Here is a 27,218-nt window from a genome sequence, read left to right as displayed (position 1 = left end):
CAGTTTGATTTCAGGGATCAAAAATGCCGGAGAGAAGTATATATTTTCAACACCCACGTCACAAGACAATGAACCCATATTGTTTTGAAGATACTGAATTTGAGAATCCAACCTGGATGCTTTATTTAAACCTCATAATGAGCCTAACCCGAGAATCTGTATTTCACTATAGACATAAATAACCATTATTACAATACGTAATATTATCTTCAAATTCTTCACAGGTAAATCGTAACTGAATCCCATCAAATGTCGTTTGATTGAGATTAATACTGGGGGGAAAGAGTGAAAAACGTTCCCTTTAACCCCATAATGAGTATTGTAGTTTTCGGTTTAGGCAACACTAGAATCCTATGGTAAGGTTTTTAACTTATTAAAATCAGTTCCTAAATTTAAGGGGGCAGCAACAGGAAACCTGAGGAGTCCCCCTCCCCCTCCCCAAAGGGCTGCTACTTAGGCTAGAGAGTAACCGTGTAGGTTAAACATGCAGTGTTCCGATTCATGGTCAAGAGCCTAGTAAAACTTAATATTAATAATAATATTAATATTTTCAATAGATAACACCCATTGTATCATAGCAACGGGACGTTTCTATGGCAACGAAATCTGGTTGTCATTGAAACGATTAATCATTATTTTAAATACGCTTTCAGTTTGATCGAAAATAGAAGGAACCCATCCAGCTAACCAATAACATGCCACTTCTGAATCACGTGACGATGTCACATGATGCTTCTGATATCTCTTATATGTAAGAACTCTATAAGGTGGGTATGTTCTAAGCAATATATACTATATCTATTCATTAATACTTTTGATTATAGATATAAGGTAACACCCATTAGTTTTAGTCTTGGTCATAAATGTTGTCTGTCTGTCCGTTTTTTCTATGTCGTCTGTCTGTCTGACTGATTTGTCTTACCTTGCAAATCTTCCTAACAAAAAACAAATATTTAGTTGATCTGGAGAAAGCCTTCTGTAAGGTTGGGTATCTTTTTATCTTTTATTGATCTTAGCTTGCAATGCATTTATTCTTGCTTCGACCTTTGCACAATTTTCCTCAATGGCAGACATGTTGGATGAAAAACTCGACTCAACCTGATGAAAACAGAATGATAATCATGTCTTTCAATGGGTTATAATTATCATGGTGACCACTGCCCAATGGTACCCTACATGGAAATATCCCTAGAAAGGATAGACAAAACTAAACGGCAAAGCCCATCTTGGAGCAAGAAAGCTCTTTGTAAGATTAGTTTAGTTGCCTTGGTAAAATAAAGATGATACTGATTGATGACGATGATGATGACGATGAATGTTGACACTGGTGGTGATAACGGTGACAATGACCAATTAATGATTACGATGCTGATGTTGGAATTTATGTTGATGATGATTTTGAATAATAATATTGAAAAATGTTGATGATGAGCATGTGATGTTGATGCTGAGGCCTAAAGACATCACGTTGCTCATGGTGGTGCATTAGCGACGATGATAAATGATAAGCATGATGGTGATGATGCTGCTGATGATGTTTATGATGACGATGTTGACGATTATAAAGAGGATGATGCTGATTACGATGATGATGATGTGATGTTGTTAATGATGTCGATAATGATGACGTTGTTAATGATAATGATGATGATGCTGATTACGATGATGTGATGTTGATAATGATGTTGATGACGATAATGATGATGATGATGATACTGACCTCTTTTAGCAATGTTTCCTGACTCTTCAACTGACTTGTGACTTCATGTTGAGCTTTGTCTAACTGAACTAAGGTCTGACCAAAATGACTAGCTAAAAATGGAATGTTCAGAAAAATACATCAGTTATAGCTAGCTAAGATACCAGGTATGAAGAGTTGTGGCCTCTTAAACTTTTTATCACATACATTTCATCCATTTAGCATTAGATGAGATAGTCACACCCCTCCCCTCTCAGGTTCAATGTTGGCATCACCCAGGATCCTTCGCGGGATTGGGGTCCAAGGCAGAGAAAATAAAGCAGAAGCACATGGTTGTAAAAATAGTGTGTCGATCATTTAATCTTTACCAGTTTAAGCCCAAGCGAGAGGGCAACACAGATTCTTCCAATTTTTTGATACCCTGAAACAACCTCTTGGCTGATCAAAGATAGGGCAAGGCTAACTCACAGATCAAGTTGGGATTTGTTAGTCTTTACGGAGGGAGGAAGAAACAAAGAAACCAAAGAAAAACCCTTAAATCAAGCGAAACTCTACTTACAGACCCCAGAGGCGAGAGGCTAGTGCCCTACAGTTGCGCCTTCCTTGCAATTGATTCCCAGTTTTAATATTTTTGCAATAAATAACAGTTAACTACACAAAAAGATATAACTAGCTACAACTAGTGTGAGCTGCGTCGGTGTTTCTAATGAAACAGTAATGATGAAAAGGTAAATTATACACCGTGAAAAGATGAAAAAACGTCAGTAAGTTTTTTCATCTTTTCACGGTGTATAATTTACTTTTTCATCATTACAGTTAACTACACAAACAAGTGACTGATTCTTTATCTGAAAATGGAATACACACCTTGTTCATGGAGAGACTTTAAAGAGTGGAGGCGCTTTATCTAAACAAGATACAAGTACAGTCAAATCGCTATCATTTTAACATCCTAAAGCCTTTTTAAACCATTTCCATATCAAAATACAATGGATGGGGAGTACAGGTATGCGAGGGAAAAATTGGAAGGTCAGCATACCACATCTGGAACGACATCAACTACACAGTCCCACTTGCTCAGAAGATCATATAACTCAGCAATCTAAGAAGAATCAATGAAATAATGTAATTATAAATAGGTAAAATTTTAGTTTCAAACTTACCTTAAATAACATGCCAAATTTTTAGTAGGTTAGGTTTTGAATAATCAATTATTAGTACCTTTTGCAGAAAGAGAGAGAGAGGGGGGGAGGGGGGGAACACCCATAAGAAGAACCCTGGAAGCACAGTAGAAAAGCCTGAGCAAGAAGCACCTCATTCTGCACCCATATGATGGTGGCAAGGGTGGATCCAGGGGAGGCAAAGGGGGGCATTGATTTCCCCCTTCAGCAGAAAAAAAACAAGACAAAACTGAAGAATTAGTTGCTTTATTTTATTGTTTTCTGTTGTGCTGACGGAAGAAACTCAATTAGCCCCCCCTAAACTCAATTAGCCCCCCCCCCCCCAAAAATTTTGGCTGGATCTGCCCTTGGGTGGAACTCCATATCAAACCACGCACAAGTGGGAGCATCATCAAGTGCCCAGTAATTACGGTTCCTAAGTATGCAACTAGTTTTTTTGATAATGAAATATTAATTATAAAGATTTACTTTTGACTGCTTTGCAGCATTTTCTACTTTATCCTTCTTCTCGGAGATCTGGCTAACATGATGGAGGATGCCCTGGAGAAGAAAAGATTGTAAATATCAACATTTTATGCACTTTGTATTAATGGTGTTCAAAACTAGAAATAGTGAGTAAAACCCACCTGAAGTCGAGCATCAATATGTTCAACATGGTTGGGGTCTAAAAGAGCAACTTTAGACTGGATTGCTGAAACTGCTGCCTGTTGGGGGAAGAATAAATTATGTAAGGTTATCAAGTGTATATGACAAGAAAACATTTGATCCTTTAAGATGTATAGTTTGTTAATAATAACAAATATATCGCAATGAAATTTGTTTCAAAAGCTCATTTCTTGGGATATGTGAGAAAATTAACCAATTCGTGACGTTATTTTGTTGTCCCGTACTCTAGATTCAGTAGTAATGTACTAAATATAAATTGTAATTCGTATAAAATAACAACAAAAGGCATATTCTATTCAGCTTTATTCGATAGCTTACATAGTACTCTTTAACAGCTTTATTCGATAGCTTACATAGTACTCTTTAAATGTTGGGAAACTGAAAAGTGTACTACCTGAAATTAAGATTCTACATTCAAACATATTTTGTGCATTTGCAACTAAATCTTGAGACTTGTAAATGAAATCAACATTAAAACTGTCATATGCACTTTAATTTGGAACCTCTACCTCTATTTAGCAGACATTTCTGTACTCACCAGTATGCTTTTCTCCTTGATTTCAAGATCGTCTGTTATAGATGACTAAAACACATAAACAAAAGGTTAACGGGATGTCATCACCTTATCATGGGGGGCAATTTGTTTGTACCTGTGACCCCTAGAGCTATGTTCTATTAGGGCCACCCATGCTGAATAGGTTAGAGGGTAGAGATCAGACATAGTGCCTTCCCTGAATGACTTCTTGCAGCTACTTGCAGGTAAGAAGTATAATTGTAAATGTAATAATTAAAACAAATAAACCTCAAATGTCAAACTTAATTGCTGTGCAATGTGTAGTTATAAAGCACTTGGGGATTGCCAGAACATTCAAGGAGTGTTGAGAAGCATTCTACTACATGTCATGCTTCTTCTAACAACTCTAACTAATGTGTTCTGCCAATTTCTAAATTCTTTATGACTGCACCTGTGCACATTTTCTATTTTTTTGAATGGTATAAGGTTATGATGGATAGCACACTTACCACTACATTGGGATCATCTCCAAGTACTTTCTCTAGGGTTTGGACTCTGTTCTCAAGGTCACTCATCTGTAAGGTATGTAGAGTAAGTAACATGTAAGTAGAAAAACAATGGACTATATTTTCGATCATAAGGTGGCCATCTTGAATCTCAAGGCATTATGGGGTGTCCCAGGGGGAAATAAAGCTTTGTTACAGTAATGACAGTTGATTGATATTAACAGTTCACCACAAGAGAATACAATTAAAGGTGAATTAAGACTGCAAATTGATCACCTTTACCCATAAATGAAATACAAACACAGAAAACTCTTTATTATTTTCTGTCATCTTTGTTTTGCTTTGCTCCCTGGAAAGGTGGCAGCGGTCAAGGGCGGATCCAGCCAAAATTCTAAGGGGAGGGGGCTAATTGAGTTTCTTCTGTTGACACAACTGAAAACAATAAAAAAAAGCATCTAATTCTTCAGTTTTGTTTTGTTTTGTTTTTTTCTGCTGAAGGGGGGGCTTCAGTCCCCCTTTGCCCCACTCTGCATCCGCCCTTGGCAGTATCCTCGAAGAAGTCCATTGCAAAAGTGAAATTGAACTGTCATTGTAGACCATTCTAGCAGCTGAGTGTTCATTGATCATTGATAGTCAACAGACCCATCAACCAGCCACAGTCAAGGGCATCAATCATTGATCTATCCATCTAATTTATTGGACAGTCCATTGTTATGGAGCAGAATTTTGACCAGTTGAGTAAAGTGGATCACTGTCGGTCGCTGTTGATCAGTTTGCTGTTCATGGTTAATAACTCTACACAAACAACTGTACACAAACCTTGGAAAGTTGGTTGAATTTAGCATGTTCAGGCTTATAATACAGCTCATAAGTAACAGAATCCCCTTTATCCTAGAGAAGAGAACAAGAAATATACTGTTGATAAAACTGTTCAAAACTTTCTTGACTTTATCAAATTTGCACCATTTGCTGCAGCCCAAACACTAATTGTTTGGTTGTTAAGTGTGGAGCAAGTCAATGGTGGCTGGTACAAATGCACAGTTTTTCACAATTGTCAGGGTTAAAAAAGGTTATGATGACCAGCTGAATTAGTTTGAGTATGGTCATACCTCATTTACGGCTTAAGATTACTGGTCAAAATAACTAGTAATTAAGGCAAAGATTTAACTGAACAAGTTTCAATCTCTACTGTGCTACATATTTTTTCGATGCCAGGGCTCTCTAGTAACTTTTCCCTCTTACACTAAAAAAATCCACTTTTAAATTTCAATTTGAATTGATGTCAGAAGCCTAAACATGAACATCTGAGCAAACACTGCCTGTTCTTCAACAACAACAACAACAAAAACTAGGAACGGGTTTTAAAATCTTTACATGTATGTGATTATCAGTTCAAAAGGCAAGATGATAATGATTGTAATAGTAAAGAATGTGACCTCAAAAAATATGTGTAGGAAGGGTGTTCACCAATATTTTATTGTCATCCTTTCGATATCTTCAAATTTTATGATACTCTAAAAAGTTAGGGCATGGCTAATTCACAGATTAAGTTGGAATTTAGTGTTGGGGTTGCATTAATTACTTTATATAATATAAAGCAACATGTCTTGGAGCCATACTTTTTTAGTTTTTGATTCTCCTTCTTGTGCCTTAAATGACTCAAGCTGGGTCTTTAATCTCCTAATTATGCAATATAAACTTAGTATTAGTACACAATATGAACTAGCAGGGTATAAAAGTAAAAGTATGGGTAGGTTATTGATACATTGCTCACTCAGGTATTTTGTAGGTAGCTTAATGTGGGTAGTTTAATGGAATACACAATACTGTATAAACTAGCAGGGTAATAGTTAGCATGGTGCGATAAAATCTGTGTCCGTATGCCATCAGTAGGGGAAGGGTAGGTCATTGGTACATTGTTCACTTGGGTATGTTCTTGGTACTTTAATGGAAAGGTGAGTATGGCTCAAAATAATGGCCTGTTAATGGACAAATGCTTCTCAGGCTGGTTCTCTTGACCAGTCACATTGACTGGTCAGATTGATGAGTCTGGTGGTATCAGTCCGATGTGGTCAGTCATGATGTCCAGTCACATGCATGTTGGTGCATGTACAAAGTAACTCAATCACGACATGTTCAGTTTCTTGGTTGATTGCAGGCCCGTCGCTAGGACCTTGAAAGGGGAGGTTCGTTTTTCTAGCAATCTTAGTTATGCAATTTCTTGAAAAACTAAAATAGTGCTAAAGATTTTTTCGTCCTCCTACAAAGGTGTAGAGGGAGATTTGTTTGAACCATCAAACCACCCCTAGGGACTGGCCTGGATCGTACTTACTGTGACAAGCCAGTCTGGGGTGTAGAAGAACCAGTCAACACCTAAAATATATACAATTTAATTAATTATTATATATAGTTTTATTTTACAAATTTGTTAGCTAACCTAGGCACATAATGATATTGTAAACTATATTATTATATAAAGTATATTTAAAGGGTGTTACATGTATAAGGAAGTTACCCCAGGGGGTAGGGAGGAATATATTCCCTTTGTCCAAGTGGTAGGGGTTTTATGGTGGAAAATATTTCCTGTGAGAACCTTTTGGGGTTTCAACTTAGCACTCAGGCTCTAATATTATGATTGTAATAAATTTGTTATATCGTAAATTTCGTTTACAATTATTAATTATGATTATACTAATATCAAACATCATTGAAATTGTACAAAAAGAAAAATTAAGAGCAATTAAAATAATTGAATTCAATTGAATTGAAAATGAATACAAACCTTTTCTCCAAGAACTTTCTCTAGTTGGAGATCTTGCAGCTGTAAATGAAAATTGATGCAGAAGGTGAAGGATGTTGACTACATGACTGTACAGCTAACAAACAAATTTATCCAATTTCCCATATTCTACATTTCCTATTTCCCATATTCTACATTCAATATATCCTATTTCCCATATTCCACATTCAATATATCCTATTTCCATCTATCCCATTTCCATTGCTGAAAAGAGCATAAAAATGTTTTTACACTTGTTTTTCAATGATGCCTTGTAATACATCTTAGCAAAGCTTTTAGGTATATCTGCACTGTGCTCAGTTAGATTTGTAGAGACGGCCAAACTTTTGAACCAATCAGAGTATAGCAAACTACTACAATTAAAAATTCTAGACTTTTACCAACCTGCTCTTGAAGTACTTTAACCTGCAATAAAAACCATATATGAAAACAAATAAATTTTCAGAATGTGAAAATTTAGTAAAGAAAGAATAAGACCACTAATTATAAAAGCAGTGAATAAAGGATCAGGGAGGAGTGAGAAAAGGCTGAGACAGAAAAAATATATGGAAAAGGAAGACTTTAAAAAATTTTATCATTGATTTAAACCCGTGCCCTGGCGATTCCAGTGCCAGTATTTAAATGCCTTTTCCTCTCCGCTGTTAGAATTGATATATCTAAAAAGAATGCCTGGTAAGAAAAACCAGTCTATAAATTACTGTTGCCTCTTTTAATTGTATTTAAGAATTTAAATTTAAGTCACAATAATAAACTGACCTCTTGTGCTAGGGCAACAGGGGAAAGCTTCATTTCTTGTTTCTCATCTGTCATGGCACCCTAAAGGGGAAAGAACAAAAAAAATGTTTGTCAATATAGAAATTCAAATATAAAGTGATCAAAAAAGGATTATTATTTAAAAAATATAAAAAATTATTAAGCATTTAGGTTTAGTGTCAGTGTGATAAAGTTGTGAATAAAAACATATCAAAGAATTGCGAAGTGATGCAATATTTTTTCAAAGTAAACTGGAAACTGTGAGTTTTGTTATTGTATCAATACTTTTTCACAGTATTGCTACAAATGTGAAGGTTTTTTCAAAGCAAGCACTGACTCATGCTCCTTTCAATGGTTTCTATGCACAAGTACCTTGATTTGTTCTAGTTCTTCAGCCAGTTCCCTCATCTCATGCTGTAATCTCTGGAACTTCTGTTCAGGTGTTTCCTTTTCTTTATTCTCTCCCAATATTTCATATTCAGTTTTAGTTCGGTAGCCTTTCCTCTGTTTTATGCCAATGTTATCTGAAAAATCTGAACAAGGCATACACATATATAGTAAGGCTGGCAATAAATTGTTGCACAGTCAACTTGCCATGTTAGCCATGAAATGTGTTGTATCGAAGAAATAGAAAATATGTGCTGTGTGTAGTTATAAAGCATGTGGGACATTGGCAGAACACAAGAGAAGTGTTAGGAGAATGTTAGACAGTACCATTCAAGAATATGACTGTACACAAATGCAGTGTGTAGTTATAAATAATGTAGAAATTGGCAGAACTCAATGTCATAGTTGTTAGAAGAAGCATGACATTTGGTGGAATGCTTCTCAACACTTCTTGAATGTTCTGGCCATCCCCAAGTGCTTTATAACTGAAAAGAATTGTAATGAAACAGCACTGGAAAATATAATAAAGACTTTGAGCCAATGGTTCATGCTTCTCTTCAAGTCAAGATAGACAATTTCTGAGATGAGGGAGTGCTGTCAAGAGTATTGCATGTTCAAACATGAAAATGAGGCTTTTTTTGGGAAAGATCTTCTAGCACTTATGAAAACACACAAACTTTGAAATTATTTTAATAGGAATACTTTGGAGTTTCTTTTAGTTCAAAAGCAGAATTATGACATTTTTTGGGGAATTCAGAATAAATCTTAGACTTGCTCCAAGTCGACCTCTCTTGTTTTCTAGGCGTTTTTTTAATTTGAGCGCAGCAAGCGAGCGATGAAGTCGCCAGAGGTCGACTTGTTGAACTTGCAGGATATTCAATTCACCATTTCCAAATTTGATACGGGAGTGTCGGCTTTCGGGGGCGGAGCTAAAGAATTGTGGTTTTCATTTATTTGTTTCTTCATGTTATATCCAGAGCAGCAAAACATGGTTTATCAATAATAATGGTTGATGCTATAACTCCAACTAAAACTGTTGAAAGGATAGCGATATCTCCAGCGTCCAAACAAAAAATATGCTTTCTTTGCGCTAGTCAAGTTCCGAACAATGACTATAGACGGAAATTGTTTAGTCGTCTCCAACATAGGAAGCAGAGATCCCCTTCTGATTTTAAAGACGTTACTTGGTCTTTCATTAAAGAGACCAAAGGGACAACAACAACAGCCTCGATGAAGTTTTTCTCACTGAACCTCATAAAATCTAAGGCGAATGGAGCGATCTCAAATGTCAGGCTTTTTCCCGCTGCTGTTGGTGCAGATATAAAAATATCTCTGTCTGAAAGATACACTTCTATGCTTTGTTTCTGCTATTCTCTTATAGTTTCGTATCCTAATTTACTTTTACTGTATGATATGGCCTCAGATATTGATCTCATGTTGTCAGACAGATGTTGTGTTGACAGATGCCGATGGGAATCGTAGAGATAATCTTACTAATCTTACATTGTGATTGACAGCTTGGATTTCGAGCATTGTGATTGGCTATAATTTACTGACTGATTTTTGGGTCGGTAAATTTGGTGGGAAGCAAGATCGAAAAGTCCGTTGTGCGCCCAGTAAAAAAAAAACAAAGTGGGCAGCGGACTTTGCAAAAGTCTAAATAAATCTTTTCTTCAAGGGTTGTAGAAATTGGTGTTCAGCATGGTTTTCAGCACACCATTTACATGTAGATCTCTGGGAACCACAGCAGGGTCAAGCTTCTCATGGAGGTCAAAAGCTAAATTACATAGATCAGCTTAGGAGTGATTCTGGTCTGCAGTCAGGATGAGATCTCGATGTACTGTATAAAACACAGACCAATGTGACAAGCCATCACCCACCATGAGTCCGGAGGAGACTTGAAATGATGATATGGTTTTCAAACGCTTTTTAGGAACTCTGCCTGAAAATGCCTCGTTTTCATGTCTGTGCCTACAATTTTTATTAAATCACTCATGCATCTCAGACATCATCTATTCTTGAATCATGCTTTCACCAAAATGAAAATGTATTAGTTTGCTACATAATTTACCTGATGCAGTGGAATCTAAATATCTACCATTAAAGTTAGCAAAAGCCTTCTTGGAATCAATGTTTAAAATTTCCACATTTTCATCCACATCTTCCATCTGCAACGATAGAGTAAAATATACATTATGAGTTTACCATTTAACAATTAGACTACGAGGTCGAGTTTTCTATGAGTCAATAGATAGTCGGGAGTGAATTAGTGTTAGTAAATTTCGTGTTAAAATACGTGGCTGTCTTTAAAATGAGGAATGGGGAACGGGAAATTGGTAAAATCTCTATGCAGTAAAATATATTTCTCGTTAGAATATTCTAAAAAATCTTTTTATTTTTATTTATTTTTGTATTAAAGTCCGGCAAACGTACTTATTTCAGCCTAGCATATCTATGGAGTCGCTGAACGTAACAACAACAAAAAAGACGAAACGGTTTGAGCATTTCGGTATTTTAAATAACAGAGATACCAAACATAGGGTCTTTGCGTAAAAAAGTATCTCAAAGAACAACCCTCGAGACTCTCTCTCTCCCTCGGCGGGGCTAGTTGAGATTTACAAATGTGATTAGTTATTTTCTTGACCAAAATGTGGCCTCAACTCTGGATTCATGTTGACACCGTAACAACTAATGACCTGAATTTATTCCGTGCAAAATGCATATGATTCTGTTAAGAATCAAGGAAGTTTTGACGTTTGACAAAATTTTGTCCAGCTTTGAAGCAGGCTGACGGCGTCTTTGAAGTTTGGTAAAGCGAGACACCTTTTGGTAAGATTTAAAAAAATTATGTTCACACCAGGAAACGGCTGATGTTGACAGATATTTTTGCAAAGCAAACATAAATTTAGCCTAGTGCAAATGGGCCCTAAAACTCATCAAATACAATATTTCAACTGACTATTTCATTAATAAATTCTATTCACAATATTTAGAGAAATATATTTTACCGCGTAGAAATTTTACCAAATTCCCGTTCCCTGTTCCCCGTTCCCCGTTCCCTGTTCTATAGACAGCCAAAAATTCAAATTAAATGGCCCATTAAACGTCAAAGATCAAAGAAAAGCATTTAGCCCAAATATGGGCATTTTGATTTTAAAAATAACAAAATAAAAATACTTCGAAAAATGAATATCAGCTGTTGCTTTGTATTTTTGGAATTGTAGCTGTGTTACATGCAACATCAATAAATCTTTCAAGATTATATTACACTTTAGAACTACTACAAAGGGTTTCTCACAAGTGAAATTAAAAAAGGCGTTTTTAAAGATTTTTAGATCAATATAATAAATAGGACTAAATGAATAATCTTTGAATGATTTTTTTTAGAAGTGTTAATATTTTGCTTAGATTCAAAAATTTCATTTATTTACACTAATATTACATTGTGCACAAAAACGTTTTCTTTACACTTTAATATATTTTAGTATTCTTGCCGTTTTTTTCTACAATTCCAAGCCATAATCTTACCGCTTCTTGTTCAGTCTGGTCTGTATTTTTCTCCACGTCTGGAGTCTCGAATACATCGGGCTGATTATCCTAGTAAAACAGATCAAAACAAGTTAAAAATAAAAGAGAAAACCCCTATGTTCTTTGGAGAAGATATAAAAAACAGAAGAATGGGGTTTGAGTAATTTTTAAAGGAGTATTTAACATACAATTCCTGGGAGGTTCGCGTATTTACTTCTGGCCGCCATCTTGGAAAAACTACTGGTAACCAGCCCTCTCTCTCTCTCAGTAGGTATGCCAAGCCCAAATCTAATGGCATTAGGGGGAAGGGAGGGGAGGTTAAAAACAAAATCAAGCTGAATTTGTTACATATATTTAATAGTATTAGTGAATTATTGACTGACAATATTCAGAGTAGTGCATATTTTACCATATCAAGGGTGGTCTTATAGGGGTAAGGGAAAAATCTGCAAAATATCTTAGGTCTTCTCACTGGCCCATACTGTATCAGATGCCACTGCCATGGGCCTTTTCACACGGCAGCCATGTTGGTTGGAACAATAGATTCTACCACGCGTAGCCTCGCATACAAGAGTTTGAGAATGAGTTTATGTGGGTGAAACAAAGGTTTTTATTGCCATGAGGATAAACATGGCTGCCGTGTGATAAAGGTCTATTACAAACATTATAGAACCAATAAATATAAAGAATGAAGAGTGTAAACAAACCAAGTTTTTGAAAAATAATGCACTCATGTTTGTGTATGGTAGAGTGCTTCAGTCAAACTGTTGAATTGTGTACGTCACCTAAATTAGATAAGTTAGTTACTATTTTAGCTGACCTTACATAAATTTGAAACTACAAGTAAACAGCTACTGAGATCAGGGGGAGACATTATGATACAAATGAATGTCTATTCACTTATTCTCTTGTAAAACAAACCCCCAGATTGGCATGACAGTTATTTGGTGCGCTTTGACTATTTTAGGTGACGTCTGAACTAAATAGTTATCTAAGTTAGATATACATTTATCTAACTATTAAATATTTTAGACCATTTTAATTTTTTATGGACTTAATCACTACTGACCATTAGTCAATATGCAGCCAAAGTACATATACTTATTTCAATAAAGTTAGTCACCAAGAACCTAGAAAGCTGAGATCACTAAGGACCATGGGAAACAATCCATTTCAAACAAGTGAAGCTTTTTTGATACAAACTTCAGCTTGAGGATGCTCGAGAGAGGTGAGACTGTAACTAGTAAAAGATCTCAAGTCCATCAACAGTTATCAAGCGGTTGAAACATGTAAAATGTATCTGCCCATAATCCTTGTCGGCCTCAGCTTTATAGCTTTTCAGGTGACTAACTTTATTGAAATAAGTATATATCACCTTTATAAATAAAATTCGAAAAAAAGCCATAGAACTGTAAGTTGTTCTAATGAAATTATTTTAAAGGTAAAGTGTTTCCATTGTTCTGTACTCCTTTCTTTCTATTTTCTCTGATTTCTTTCTTTCTCTAATTTGTTCTTTTTTCTTTCTTTCTTTCTTTCTTTCTTTCTTTCTTCCTTCCTTTCTTCCTTTCTTTCCTTCTTTCTTTCCTTCTTTCTTTCTTTCTCACTTTTTTTCTTTTTTCCGTCTTCGTCTTCGGCTTCCTCCATGGATCTTTAAATGCTCCACAAAAAAATGTGAAAAACTATTGTTCTGGACTGCCTAGTCTCTCGTACGTGTGAAAACGCTTATATGTTTCCACTTGAACACGAGGCTTGTCAGTCATTTGAATAGTTATTCAAATTGGGACGCCATATTTCGATCTGACGTAATCAGTTATCAGAATTATGGGAGAGGTTTTTGAAAACTGAAAAAAATGAGAAGAAAAGAGAATTGTCTTTTATCAAATCATTTTTAAACGCGGTTCCTGCGAAATTCTATATCCAGACAGTGGTGAATGAGTCATATTTCCTTACTTTCATTATGTAGTTACCAAAATATTCACGCTGCTGGTAGCTTTTCGTTGGACACAAAAAACCGGAATATTAGCTTTCCACACCCACTACGTCATCCCTGTTGAATTACTATTTCCCGGATGAAATTGTGGGTTTTGATTGGTTTGGGTGTGGTAATAAAATGGCGGCGTTGGCACGTGATCTGTCTTCGAAGGTAGCCAGCTCCCGCATTTGTTGAAAAGTTTGAAAGCAACTGAAATAATTTAGAAAATCTAGAATGGAGGGTTCAAGAGACGAGCTTATTCAATTAGCCAAGATAGCTGAACAGAGCGAACGTTATGATGATATGGTAGACGCCATGCAAAAGGTTACAAAATTGGGAGGGCCGTTGAATGAAGAAGAGCGAAATCTTCTGTCGGTCGCTTACAAGAACGTGGTTGGAGCACGACGTTCGGCTTGGCGAGTCGTTTCAAGCATAGAACAGAAGCAGGCAGAAAAGGAGGGCAAAACTGAAATACCAGAGAAGTATCGTCGTATCATCGAGAAGGAGCTAAATGCAAAATGCGAAGAGGTTTTGAGCCTTCTGGAAAACCATTTGCTTAAGTCCGTCGATGAATCGGCGAGTGAGGGAGCTACAGAAGCCAAAGTGTTCTTCTTGAAAATGCAGGGTGACTACTACAGATATCTAGTTGAGGTAGCTACCGGTGATACTCGTGACGAACTTACTGAAAAATCCTTGAAAGCGTACCAAGATGCCTCTACCGCTACCAAGGAATTGCCAAGTACCCACCCGATCCGTCTTGGTTTGGCTCTCAACTTTTCAGTCTTTTACTACGAGATAAAAAACCTGCCCGACAAGGCCTGCGAGCTAGCTAAAAAAGCCTTTGACGAGGCCATTGCTGAGCTTGATAGCTTGAAAGAGGAGTCGTACAAAGATAGTACGTTGATTATGCAGTTATTGAGGGACAACCTGACACTGTGGACCTCTGATTCTGAGCAAAATCAAGAAGACGCTGACGACTCTTGAACTGAACCATCCCTCAAGCAAGTTTGAAAGTAGGCGTCTAATTGAATATTATATTCAGAAAAGGAAGAAATTTAAACTTGCAGTTATTACTGCTTTTTTTGATTTTGATGTGTGATATTGTATCAGAGATAGGCACTGTCTTTAGTGGCAATCAAACTCTTATAACCAGGAAAAGCTGTCTATGATCGCTGTAGAACTTGCCCTACATTCCTTTCGATTTCAGACAATCTTTCCCCCCTTGCCTTAGAAATTTAGATCTGTAAACCACCAAATGCTGGAAAATTTAATAGATTTTTTGTTGACTGTCACATATACACTATATATGCATAGATAGATGTATATATATATTTAAAATTGCTAAGAATCTGAGCACATTCTGTCCTGTAATTGAAATTGATTACACCTCAATGTTATACGTATAGGAATATTTCTCTTTTGAATAAAGGCTTGTAAAACACAGAAAATACCCAATGTATAAAGGTTTTATGTATTCTACGAATTGTATACTATAATAAAAGGTCGGTGTTATTAGGGCATTTCAGTCATAATCTTTTAAATAACGATTTCTGCGGCGCGGAAGACCCAATCGAGCCGGTCGAGCCATCGCTGATCGAACCATCTATTCATTCTGGAATATTAATGTTACCAGATTGCGAAATGTTCTTTTGAAAGGTTGACAACTCCCCAAAGGAGCCATTGTTCTTCTGTTTCCATAACCTATGTTTCGTTTGCCAATTAAAAACTGATATTATTTCCTTGTAATGATCTCGACAACCAGTTTATACGTATTTTATAATCTAGAGTTTATTAGTGGTTAGACTTGGTGATTTGTACAAGTAGCTTATTAGGTCGGGATCAAAAGAACAGTACGATTAACATTGTTTGAAAGCGTTTGTTATGGATTTTGTTATATTTCTGATACCTTTTATGATGACAAAGACATGTAATTGAGGTCTGAAACTAATTCAATCAATTCGACTTTTTGACGGCTGGCGATACTAGCACAATCATGAAAAATATTCCTGTCCTCTGTCTACTAAAGGTATTTTAGCTTGCCTTCCGATTCCCCAGAAATTCCTTCAAAATTTCAAATTTCGACTGATATTCTTTATTGATTTTCAGATAATTGATGAAAATGAAGGTCTGTCCATCTTGATGAATTTTTGGTGTACATTTATTACATTTTGGATGTCAAATTTAAGTTCAATGATGACTGTTTACTTTAAGTATTTTCTATTGTGTTGCAAAGGGATAAGAGGTTAACAATGCATATTGTTCACTTCCTTTGATGTAGAGCATGACGATTGTTTGGTCTGAGTAGGAATATGCCTGACATCATCATAAAACAATGCTGACAAGATTTCCTTGACGCATTTACAAATAGCATGCAGGCTATCTGGAAAGCAAAACAAATACGACCACAACAAACAATTTTGAAATAGCCAAGATCATGGAAACTATTAATGCTTTTACACAAATTTAGTTTGTTTTAAACATCCGTTATCCAATGTCTGCTGGTACCATTTTTTTTCTTCAAATCACTGCTTCAAAATCTAAAATTTGGTAGGCTTGTGATGTTAATTTAAATAACTTATTATAGTACCCTAAACAAATCCTTCAGTATTTAACCTTGGTAGCTTGCCCTTGGTAGCAATATGATTTTGAAGCCAAGTTTAACTACAATAGAATTTCAAACGTCAGCCAGTCCTGACTACACTCATTTCATTTAAGAAAAGCTAATAAATCATACAACATAAAATTGAGGGAATGGAAGCTATTTCCTGTTTCAGGTTTTCCCCATAGTTTTTCTTTTTGCTTTGTAAAACCATTAAAGTAAATTATTCAACAGGTATTCCCTCGCTTTCCCAATGACAATTTCTTGTTATTGTAAAACTAAAGCCACAAATTTGTCAATGTACAGGTATTCTTTTTGAGATTATCTTGCTCAGGGACTTTCATAGTTTACTGATTAGTTCTTATGAAATAATTGTTCAAAAATTTTTCAAAGGCTAAATATATTATTTCTATAAATCAAATTTATGAACTACATATGTACAACAATGAGTACACCACATGCAATCTAGGGGCCAAAAGGCAATTTGAGGTGTTGAAATGTTAATTTGTTTGTGAATTGAAAAGATGGAAAAAATAGATTAATCTGTTAGAATAGGGAATATTTTTAGTACTGGATTAAGCAAGGTTATATATTGTGGCGTGTTAAATGCCAAAAGTATGCTTTTTTCTGAAGGCTGCACACCAGATTTTTTCCATATTAAAATGTCTTGCTTTAATGGACCAAAAACATATTGGTTGTCTGGAAATAGCAAGCTGTGTGTTTGCACTATACCATGCTATAAGCAACTCAAAGAACATGTAATATATATTTAGGCATGATAACTTTTACAGTGTTGCTGATGTGTTTGTGTATTTTTAAAATTTAATCCAAATGACTGAAAAAATATGTTAGAAGTTGTTAGAAAAAATAATGTGGGTCTAGTATGCCAAGAAGACGAGAGGTAAGGTGAATTTGCCCTCGGGTACTACACTCTAATTATGCTTAAGGTAAATCTAATTTAAGGTGAATTTAAAATGATTTTAAAATACTCTCTAATGAAGGACTAGAGTCCAAAATGTCAGTAAGTTTTTTCACATTTTCACGATGTAAAATTTATCCTTTCACATTACTGTTTCATTAGAAACACCGACGCAGCTCACACTAGTTTTTAGCTAGTTATCTTTTTTAAAAAAATGCTAACTTGGTTCTTCACTTTTAAAATAACTTTTTAATATGATTGCAGTCTGAATGAAGTAAAACAGAAATTATTTCATTGAAAAATGAAAACAAAGAAAAGTGAAACTAAAATACCATAAAATATAATCAAAAGACAATGGCAAGTGTTAGTAGGTACATTTAATCCTTGAAACATTGCTGCATTATTAGCAGTATTTAGTGCCAAGTAGTTGAAGAGACAGTAGACACAGTACTCTACTGCTATTTAGTAGGAAATATATTTAGTACTGTTGCATCAATTATTAAGTGTAACTTGCATTCTTCCAAAATGTGACAAATAATCTCGTGTTTGCAATTTATGATACATCCCTTCATTTAACTTGAAAATCAACCACACCCTTAATCTATTGTTTGATGTAGGTTCTTAAACCCGGAATAGGTTTTTAATTACACGGATATATTGTATAAGCACTCTATTTCCAAAAGAACAAAGCAGCAGTAATCTACTTCTCTGAATTCACTATAATTTAGTATTTCGTGTTTTGCATTGAAACAATGGAATTTAGGGCTTAGTTGATATTTTAAACCAGTTCAAACGCACGGGCTCGGTTTTGCATTAGAATTCAAGGACCTCGGGGCAGCGGCCCTTTGTCTTGAATTCTAATGCAAAACCTTGCTCTAGCGTTTGAACCTTTATATCAAACATTAGATTTTCCCCATTCATTAATTATAGTGCCTTTGAGAAGTACTTTAGAAGCCCTGTAGGCTGTTTCTTTGCTTTCTTCCTGACAGGTGATTTCTGTCCTTCCTTCCATTGTGCAATCAGCTCCCTCTGAACATTCATCGGCAAGGAGTTGAAGACTTCATGATCAACATCACTAGGTATTTCTTGACTGAAACAACTGTTGTGTCCCTTCTCAGCTTCACTTTTTTTGTAGTTCTCTGATGTTGTTTGATCCCTAGATGACAAAGTTGTCTTTCGTGACTGTTCAATCAGCTCTCTCTGAACGTCCATCGGCAAGGAGTTAAATACTTCAGGATCAACATCACTAGGTATTTCTTTACTGGTACAACTCTTAAATCCCCTCTCACCTTCTCTTATCTGGTGGATCTCTGACATCACTTGATCCCTAGATGAAGGATTTGACTTTGGTGTTGAGTTTATATAACTTTGAGATGTGTGTTGCAAACTCTCAGAGACTCTAACATTGTTTTCAGAAGTCAAAGAAATAAATGGTTGAGCAATTTTATATTCTGGAAATTTAACCCCTACATGATTCATGCCTGTGATACATCTTCCAGCTTTATCACTTTCATACTGATGCTCTGCTCCAGACCTTGCTTTAGGGGAATCTTCAGTACATGTGCCTTGTGCTGGAGTTTTAGTTTGCACATTTGTAAAGAAGCTATTGAATGCTTTTCCCCCACATTTTGTTGGTTTTTGAAAATTTGTAAGGCAAATATTCAATAATTTAATATTAAATGGCTGCCTTGTGTTGACCAGCTTTTTGAAAAGTTCCAGTGTCACAGAAAGAAGGACAGAAAGTTGTTGGTCTTTTGTCAACTTTGATGAAGAGAAATTAGAAGGAATTGGTCCCTGACGACTTTCCTTTCTGTCTCCTGCTAATTCTCCAATGCCACGCCGTATTGTGAATCGAACTGTATGAGGAGTGCCAATGTCATCTGTTAGCCTAACTATTAAATTATTAGCAAGGTTTTGAAGGTTTTTGGTAACCTCTTTGAGAGATGACAATTGGTGATAGGTATCTTCCTCACTCATTGATTTTGGAGCACCGGATGGGATTACATCATTATCATCTATACCATGACTTAATCGCTTCAAAGTTAAAGCCAATCCATCTCCAAATTCTGCCTTAAGGCAGGATAAAGTACAAGCTTGAAGTTCTGGAACTGAATTTATGCCCAGGGACTGAAGTCGTTTTGAAGAAGTACTACCAATACCTGGTGGACAAAATGTGAATTAGTATTATTAGTTTATTAGTTAAACACTATATACATGTAACATGGGGACTAGCACTAAGAGGTCACATAACCCTAACTCCTAAAACAATATCAGTTGTGTCCAAACAAGCCCCAAAAAAAAAAAAAAAGAAAACCCACCCTTGACCCCAAAGCCCTGTCATTTAAGCCCATGCTCAATGAAATACCAGACTTTGGCAATAGGAAACCCTAGCGTGCAGTAGCCAAAAATCTGGTGTTGATGTACATGCTAAAATTTTAATCATAGTTAGAGCACTTGCTTCCCAAATTTACAGTTATTTTTTTAGGCACAGTCGACAGTCGCATACTAATCAATTCATTGGCTCACTTACATAATATAGATATTATCTTAAAGCCTGGCGGTTTACAGTCATCATGCATGCCCCCTACCCATCTAGCCCCCGATTATCTAAACCCCAACTATCTATCTATTGTGTATTTGCCTTTGTGTAATAAAAGTTCTGGTTGAGTGCTAGCAACTATTAGTCCCTAAATAGCTACTTTTTGTCAGCATCAACTTTGTTTATATATTTTGTGGTTTTACTGCATGTGCTCTAATATTGCTATATTCAAAATTGGTTTTTCTGACAAATAAAATAACCCTGGCTTAATATTCATAGAATGTATTAATTCTTGCTGTGAACGTGGTAAGTTTCCAATTATTTTGACTTGGGAAGCTCCAGTGTGGTTACAAAATAACCAGAACCACTTGTAATTTCCTCATGAATAATTAAAAACATGCTTGAAAAAAAATTAAAAATACAAAATACTACTGATTGGGTTTTGTGCTAGAAGTGTTATGGAACTTTAACTCGTGTTCTTTTGTGTATACCAATCAATAACCATGCTTGGAGGAGAATATATCAAATGAATAATTCAGATTATGGGAACAAGAGCCAATTTAGTACATGGTTTTTTTTGCATTTTTATTTTTTATTTTTTTTAGAATGTATGAATGGAAAAATACAACGAGCACAACACCAGAAATAAATATTTCATCATAATTGCTTCCATTTTAAAATCCAATGCCAGCTGAATGTGGTATTTACTGCATTATGTATTTTAAATTGAAAACTGGGAATAAATTTGGTTAACATTTAACATGAAAACTTGGCAGCTTGAATCTTGTAAAAGAAGGAATTTGAGAAGATTTTTGAGTAACAAATTAGCAAAACTTGGACTGCAAAATACACTGCCCCCTTAATTTCCATTAGTAGGCCCCAATCATCTAGCCCCCTGTATCAAACTAAGCAGTCACCCTCGGGAAGTAGCCAAGTGGTGGCTTATTAGGTTTAGGTTGACTGCTTTACTGTAATAGAGCTATTCTATAATTAATTAAACAGAAGTGGTTGCTTTGGTCTTGAGGTTCCCTGCAAATATTTAAATGAAGGCGAAACTTTTTGTGTTAATTGAAAGTATTATGGTTAGGTTCGATGAACAGTAGAAAGAAACTAGACATCTCACTTACCAATGTAATAATTATTATATTCTAACTAGGTGACGGTTTAGATAGAGATAAAACACAATAAAAGTAGCAAATCGGGAAGTCTAAATGGTGACTGCTTCCATTCAATATAGTCATGATCTTTTACGTACTGTTTAATAAACGAGCAGCGACCCGATAAAACACGATCTGAGAGCTAAGTTATTTACGAAATGAACCAAGTTTGATACTAGAGAAAATCCAAGTTAAAGTTTATGTAAAAGAATCTATATCAGATATAAAACCTCCTTCATGGTCATGATTTCTCTTGTGTTTCCTTCATGAATTATTTATGAGTTTTTACTGCAATTTTCATAAACATGCAAACTCTGTGTGTGCAAGCTGCATGCTGAAATATTTGTTTTTCGCTGCCGCCAGTCAAAAATATGAAAGGTACTAACTGAATGGGTTTGATTGATGGCAGTGAAAAACTTAAAAAATTTAAAATTCAGGATATTTATTTTCAGTTCATCATCTGACTTCTTTTGTTAAAGACGTAATAGATAATTGGTACCTTTTAGAGTTAAAAATTATTAATTGCCACACCCACCTTGACAAGACCCCTCTTAGGGGTCATTTTTTAACTTGTGGATACGCATAGCATAGAAACGAAGTTATTGTTAAGTTATTTACGATCGATATTTAAACAATTGCCAGTAGTATGAAGTTGTATCTGCTTACGAACTCTGAAATATTTTGACAGATACAAGAAAGCTGCTCGTGAAATCTGGTGCATTCTCTTACTTACATAGGATACCCAAATTATTATATGAGTAATTTGTGTTCTATTTGTTGATGTGGGATGGTATCTGGATTGTTTCCAACACTGTCGGGTGTTATAATCATGCGCACAAGCCTATCAATGAGTGAGAGGAATAATACTACACAGGCAACCTGTCACAGAAATTTGAGCACTATTTGAGATTTATAAGAACATATTTCACTGCTGATTGACAGCACTTATTTGATCGAGTGCCTGTCCGAGAGATCTACCATTGTCCGAGAGATCCACCAATTGTGCAATATTAAAATAAATGGAAATATGAAGTGAAATAAAAATGAATGGCTTTGAATTTTGTACAATATGATATATTATGTAGCTATCATTCATACATTCAAAGGTGGGATGTACATTTTCAAATAACTGTCTAGAACAAATTCATAACAAATATGACATACTACAAATAATGTACAATTTAACAATGATATATATGACCAAATTTGGAGCAATTGTGGATTTGTTCGTTTGACATAAAAAATGGGATTTTTTTTCATATTTTGTTAAAAATGAAGTGAAGACTGTTTGCTGTATAGTACTGTTCAGAGGCTTAAACTTGAGCAAAACAAACAAGAAATGTTGAAAATGGTGAACGAAACTGAGTTTATATTGCAAGACTTTCACATTCATTTATGCCTAACATAAAGACCGAATGAGAAGTGCCTTTTACTCGTCAGGATGTCCCTGAAGTAGAGATGAAATCGAACATTGTTATAAACCCAGCTCGCGGGTTATATATGAGTTAAATTTCCATAACTTAACTTTTTCTCCAAAATCGAGATCCTTTACAAATATTGTCATTTGGGTATAGAGTGAAGATATTTAACCCATTAAATGGATATAAGGGATATAAGACTAATACACATTAATAATTAGTAATTATTTGTGTGAGAAAATATGACACTATAGAGCAATAAAGACAATCAATCAAAGTGTTTCTTGATGTCCCGATTTTGTTACCTAAAAGCCAGCAAACAGAGAAAAGCAATTCTGCCTTTTTACAACTGTATAATATGCAAAACTATCATTAATTGGAGATAATTAAAGGGGCACTTGGATGAAAACACCCCGATTTTTGAAAGTTCGAATAATTAAAGTATTCGAGGATAATATGACTCAATTATAATTATGAAAATAGATTAACGAAAATTTTAGCTTGGGAGCCACTCGCTGTTGAGATATTTTGGGTTAAAAGCAAAAAGAACAATCTAAGGATTGAGTAAATGACGTCATTTACTCACAATTTAGATGCTGAATAAAATTGATAATTTTTTTCCGCCACTTTTGATTGTCAAGGAAGCATGTTGCTTGGTGACTATCTGGGCCATATAGATAAGTTTAAACAAGTTTCAAGTCATTTCCAATTTTCATTGATTATCAAAAGGATCTGCAATTGATTCATTATTTTGCAAGATAATTAGTTAGATAAACAAAAGGGTAAAATATATTATAAATCCAATTCCTCAATCAGAAAATATACTCATTTATCATATAATTATCCATAAAATACCTATATTTCTCCTTTTCTAAAAACTGATATTTTCACATGTGAAAATATCATTACCTTGCGTATTTAAGCTATTAGTTAGTTAGTTATAATAATAAAAAGCTTATTAAGTTGATTTTATGGCTAATTATATCATAAACAAAATATTACATGGGTGCTTGGAGATACGAAATTTATCTTCTTGTGTTGAAAATCTTTTCAACACTCGAAGATAAATTTCGTATCTTCGCGCGCCCATGTAATATCCTCTATATAATAACTTCTACACAATAATTTTATAACTCAAAATAAATACACCTTAATATCCACGAGTTCTCCATTGAATGGCTATGTTTAATATTATGTCTGACAAGCATTCCCGCCCTTCCATATATGGGAGTACATGGGAGTAGAATTTGGGTAGGGGTTTTGCGCTGGGATTCTGAAAGGGGTACCCTGTTTATGACAAAAGATATAATTTATTGCACTGAGTTCCTGTTTCAATTATCATGTCATCTCGGGTATCATTTTTTTACGACCATGGTAACCAGTTTCCGTCAATACGAAAAAAAACCCTTGAATATGACAGGAAGCTCAGGAAGAACTTGGAACTTGAGTGAAATTGCATACCCTGTTCATGACAAGAAGCTCGAAAAACTATACCCTGTTCAGTGGATTGTCCCAGCATAGTCCATATATGGGAGAACCCCCCCCCCCCCCCCCCCCGGGAGTACCCCAGGGAGATTAACCTGTTGCAACTTTGTCATAATCATTGAAAATAAAATACAATAATAATATATAATAATAATATAGAAATCGAATTCACATACATATTAATTAAATACATACCTGGTATTTTTCTTGCCGGAAGACTTCCCAATAACATATTTGCAAGATCTGGAAACAGGAGAGTTTGCTTGTTGGGCTTGTTACACTCTCCTGCTAACTTGGCCAGCAGTTTGTTGTGAGCTATACCAGCACAACATGTCAAACCAATATCATCAAATATCTTCTTTCGTATTTGTGCAGCTAGCTGGGAGCCAATAGTTAGTCTCTGGTGGCAGCCACATGTACAGATCTGCAAGAATTCATCAAAGTTCTATATTTTTAAAGAGGGATTAAACTACAGACCTCTTGAATTGCTGGCAAAGCACTCACAAACTTATCCACGATTGATTCTTTATAACTACCTGAGTGGGAAGGCCAGACTGGTTGATATTTGACTGGGGTTTATGCCATATAGACTGAGCATAACAAGGTCCCTACAAATGATGATTCCCATCTGGCCCACACTGACTCAGTCAATAAGCATTTTATCATATGACCCAGTTTTTGTTGTTAAAAAAGGGCTGAAAAATCCTACTAAAATCGATAAATACAGCAAAATGGGTCATGATAAAGTGCTTTATTAGTGAACAGAGCATGGAAAAAATCTGTCTTAATTGTTTATGTATAAAAAAGATAAACACAATCTGTTGTAGTTTTTGATGCTGTTTTCTTACGATTCTTTGCAAAGTTTGCTGAGTGCATGTTGAAGCGTCAACAACTGTGCTCTGTTTACTCATAAAGCACAGTTCTTGATCAATCAGAACATATATATTAAGCTATATAATAGTACTCAAATATAGCGCTAAACTTGGTGCAGAGATATCCTGAACTATTTCACTCCACATCACTGAAAATATACCCAGGCCACAATATCGGATGGGAAGGAACTGCAATACTTCTGAATGTACGACAGCTTTTTTGCATTCTGATAGATTGATTTAAAGATTTCCCCCAAAACGGGTGAAGAATATAATAGGACTTGGTCCCCTACTAGGTATTAAACACCTAAATATCCCATCCTGATAATATTCCCTGCTAGCAGAGCTCATTTTCCTGTTGTTTTGGTCGAGAGAAAAATAGACTCTGCCTGCGAAAGACATTTTTTCTGTTGCGCATGCATGGCGTATCTTAGCAACGCTGTCCTAATTTTGACAGCCACTCTTGTCAAACAATGTTTGGCGCCACGGTGTTTTACATTTGCTCATGCGCACTACAAGTAATTGGTTAAAAACCGGTTTTAAAACTGGGTTTGTTCGTCCACGATTTTGGACGGTGGTGTATCAAAGGAAATGCTCTACAACGGCAGAGTCTCCCTCCTCCCCGCCTGAAAGAAGGGAGAGAAAGAGAAGAGAGACTCTTCTAGCAGGGAAAGGATAATATAGACAATATTAATATTTTCTTGGGTGACACTTTCAGCATGTCTTAAATAATAACCTTTTTCTGTGCAACCTCTTTCTTGGCATACACTTTTCCATCAGGAAGCAAGTTACTTGGCCCTGAGTTTTCTCTGAGGCGTGCCTCCACGAGGTCTGTCACATCAACAAAGTTTTCATCAAATCCCAGCCTTTCAACATTTGGGGTGATCCCCAGAAGAAGATCATTAATTCTCTTACTAAAATCCCGATATTTGGAAAGATTTTCTCCATTAACCAGAACCAAATCAGGACACTTCTTTTTAGCATCTGATAACCTCATAAGCTTTGTAAGTCCTCTCTCCCGAGCAACGTAGTTGCAAGTCACTATGATATGTTTTTGTTGAATTCCAAGTGGCTTAGTTTGGAGAGATGGGTTCAAAACCATTTCAACTTGTGCATAGAAACAGTCAATATCTATATGGATAATCGTTCTCTTGTGGCAATGGCGAGACGCATACACATCACTAGAAGGTTCTGGTGTTGCAGGGCTGCAGCTTGCTGTCAATGGAGTGCAGAATGAGTCCATTTTTAGTTTCTTTTTAGCAGGAGAGCTGCTCAGAGCAGAAGCGCCATTGCGTTTGGCTGGACTTGTGTAACATGTTCTCCATTCTTCTTCGTTATCATCTTCTTCTTCTCCTTCTTCAGCCCATGACAGGCAAGGATAGCCTTTAGTATCTCCCATATTTATGATATTTATTTCCCCAAAAACAAACTCTTTGAATTATTACATCGAGTGAGTTTTGTTAGCTCTTCTTTATCCCGCCAAATGTTGGCACAGGAAGCCCACAGAAAGATCCAGATACACAGGTATCCCACTGCACTTCCTACTGGATACCTTGTAACAACGCAAGGGGTATCAGAGACATCTGTTGTTGTTTTTTTTTTGGCTAACTAAACAAAGAAAAAACAAGATATACACCGAATCGAAATATGGCGACCAATTTGAATAACTATTGTTCTGCACTGACCAGCGACTGACTAGCCTCTCATACATGTGAAAATGCTTTTATGTTTCCACGTGAACACGAGGCTAGTCAGTCGCTATTCAGTGCAGAACAATAGTTATTCAAATTGGTCTCCATATTTCGATTCGGTGTATGATATTCCAGCTATTAATTTTTAAAGTTCATCACCCAAATAGCAAGTTCTCATTATGCAATCTTCATTGCAAATTTTCTGATCAGAGAATTACAATTATCCTGCAAGTACCAGCTGCACGATGAACACAAAGAGCAAATTGTTTTCATTCTTCCTTTCCATATTCCTGCTTCTCATAGGCACTCCACATAAAACCGGAAATTATGAAAAAGTTGGGTAACAGTATCCTGGGAATGAGGGCCCGCAGCAAAACACAATTTGCCATTCAACTAGCAAGTTACCTCTTTTCTCATTTTCAATCTTCAATGGCATTCTTTCCTGCTGACACCACATGGAGTGTTTCACAGTCTTAATAAAATTTAAAGGCTTTTATTGGCCGACAGTAACCCATCAATCAAGTATTGAGGG

General features: G+C 35.7%; 2 protein-coding genes and 1 pseudogene across 2 annotated transcripts; 1 reads left to right on the top strand and 2 right to left on the bottom strand.

Moving 5' to 3' along the window:
• Positions 1 to 98: 98 nt before the first annotated feature.
• On the bottom strand, positions 99 to 12,267 carry LOC116301145 (dynactin subunit 2). Its single transcript, XM_031710154.2, has 18 exons — positions 12,223 to 12,267; positions 12,035 to 12,103; positions 10,578 to 10,674; positions 8,492 to 8,652; positions 8,123 to 8,182; positions 7,751 to 7,771; positions 7,349 to 7,387; positions 6,899 to 6,939; positions 6,186 to 6,246; positions 5,386 to 5,457; positions 4,570 to 4,635; positions 4,085 to 4,129; positions 3,507 to 3,584; positions 3,349 to 3,420; positions 2,739 to 2,801; positions 2,567 to 2,606; positions 1,721 to 1,812; positions 99 to 1,098 (listed from the first exon to the last, which is right to left on the bottom strand). Exons 1-18 carry the CDS (start codon positions 12,259 to 12,261, stop codon positions 997 to 999), a joined length of 1,218 nt encoding a protein of 405 aa, XP_031566014.2. The 5' UTR covers positions 12,262 to 12,267; the 3' UTR covers positions 99 to 996.
• Positions 12,268 to 14,158: 1,891 nt separating this feature from the next.
• Positions 14,159 to 15,521, top strand: LOC116301142 (14-3-3-like protein 2 pseudogene; annotated as a pseudogene).
• Positions 15,522 to 17,883: 2,362 nt separating this feature from the next.
• LOC116301141 (DNA polymerase iota-like) lies at positions 17,884 to 26,532 on the bottom strand. The gene is made up of 3 exons (XM_031710151.2): positions 25,732 to 26,532; positions 24,319 to 24,547; positions 17,884 to 19,683 (listed from the first exon to the last, which is right to left on the bottom strand). The coding sequence occupies exons 1-3, from the start codon at positions 26,392 to 26,394 to the stop codon at positions 18,449 to 18,451; spliced, it is 2,127 nt and encodes a 708-aa protein (XP_031566011.2). The 5' UTR covers positions 26,395 to 26,532; the 3' UTR covers positions 17,884 to 18,448.
• Positions 26,533 to 27,218: the final 686 nt, after the last annotated feature.

The sequence above is a fragment of the Actinia tenebrosa genome, unplaced genomic scaffold (genome assembly GCF_029948245.1).
Source record: "Actinia tenebrosa isolate PJP-AT-01 unplaced genomic scaffold, QUT_ActTen_1.0 PGA_scaffold11__36_contigs__length_13525064, whole genome shotgun sequence".
Taxonomy (NCBI): Eukaryota; Metazoa; Cnidaria; class Anthozoa; order Actiniaria; family Actiniidae; genus Actinia; species Actinia tenebrosa.
This window is presented reverse-complemented; position numbering and strand designations above follow the sequence as displayed.

What these genes read in the sequence shown, in the direction of transcription:
- LOC116301145 (XM_031710154.2), bottom strand. Translation starts at nt 12,261, where the DNA reads ATGGCGGCCAGAAGTAAATACGCGAACCTCCCAGGAATT. An exon ending in TTAAAGTACTTCAAGAGCAG is followed by an intron (nt 7,388 to 7,750) that starts GTTGGTAAAAGT and finishes TTTCATTTACAG; the next exon opens with CTGCAAGATCTCCAACTAGA. An exon ending in CCCCAGACTGGCTTGTCACA is followed by an intron (nt 6,247 to 6,898) that starts GTAAGTACGATC and finishes TTGCATAATTAG; the next exon opens with GAGATTAAAGACCCAGCTTG.
- LOC116301141 (XM_031710151.2), bottom strand. Translation starts at nt 26,394, where the DNA reads ATGGGAGATACTAAAGGCTATCCTTGCCTGTCATGGGCTGAAGAAGGA. An exon ending in AAGAGGTTGCACAGAAAAAG is followed by an intron (nt 24,548 to 25,731) that starts GTTATTATTTAA and finishes GAATTCTTGCAG; the next exon opens with ATCTGTACATGTGGCTGCCA. An exon ending in TCCGGCAAGAAAAATACCAG is followed by an intron (nt 19,684 to 24,318) that starts GTATGTATTTAA and finishes TTTGTCCACCAG; the next exon opens with GTATTGGTAGTACTTCTTCA.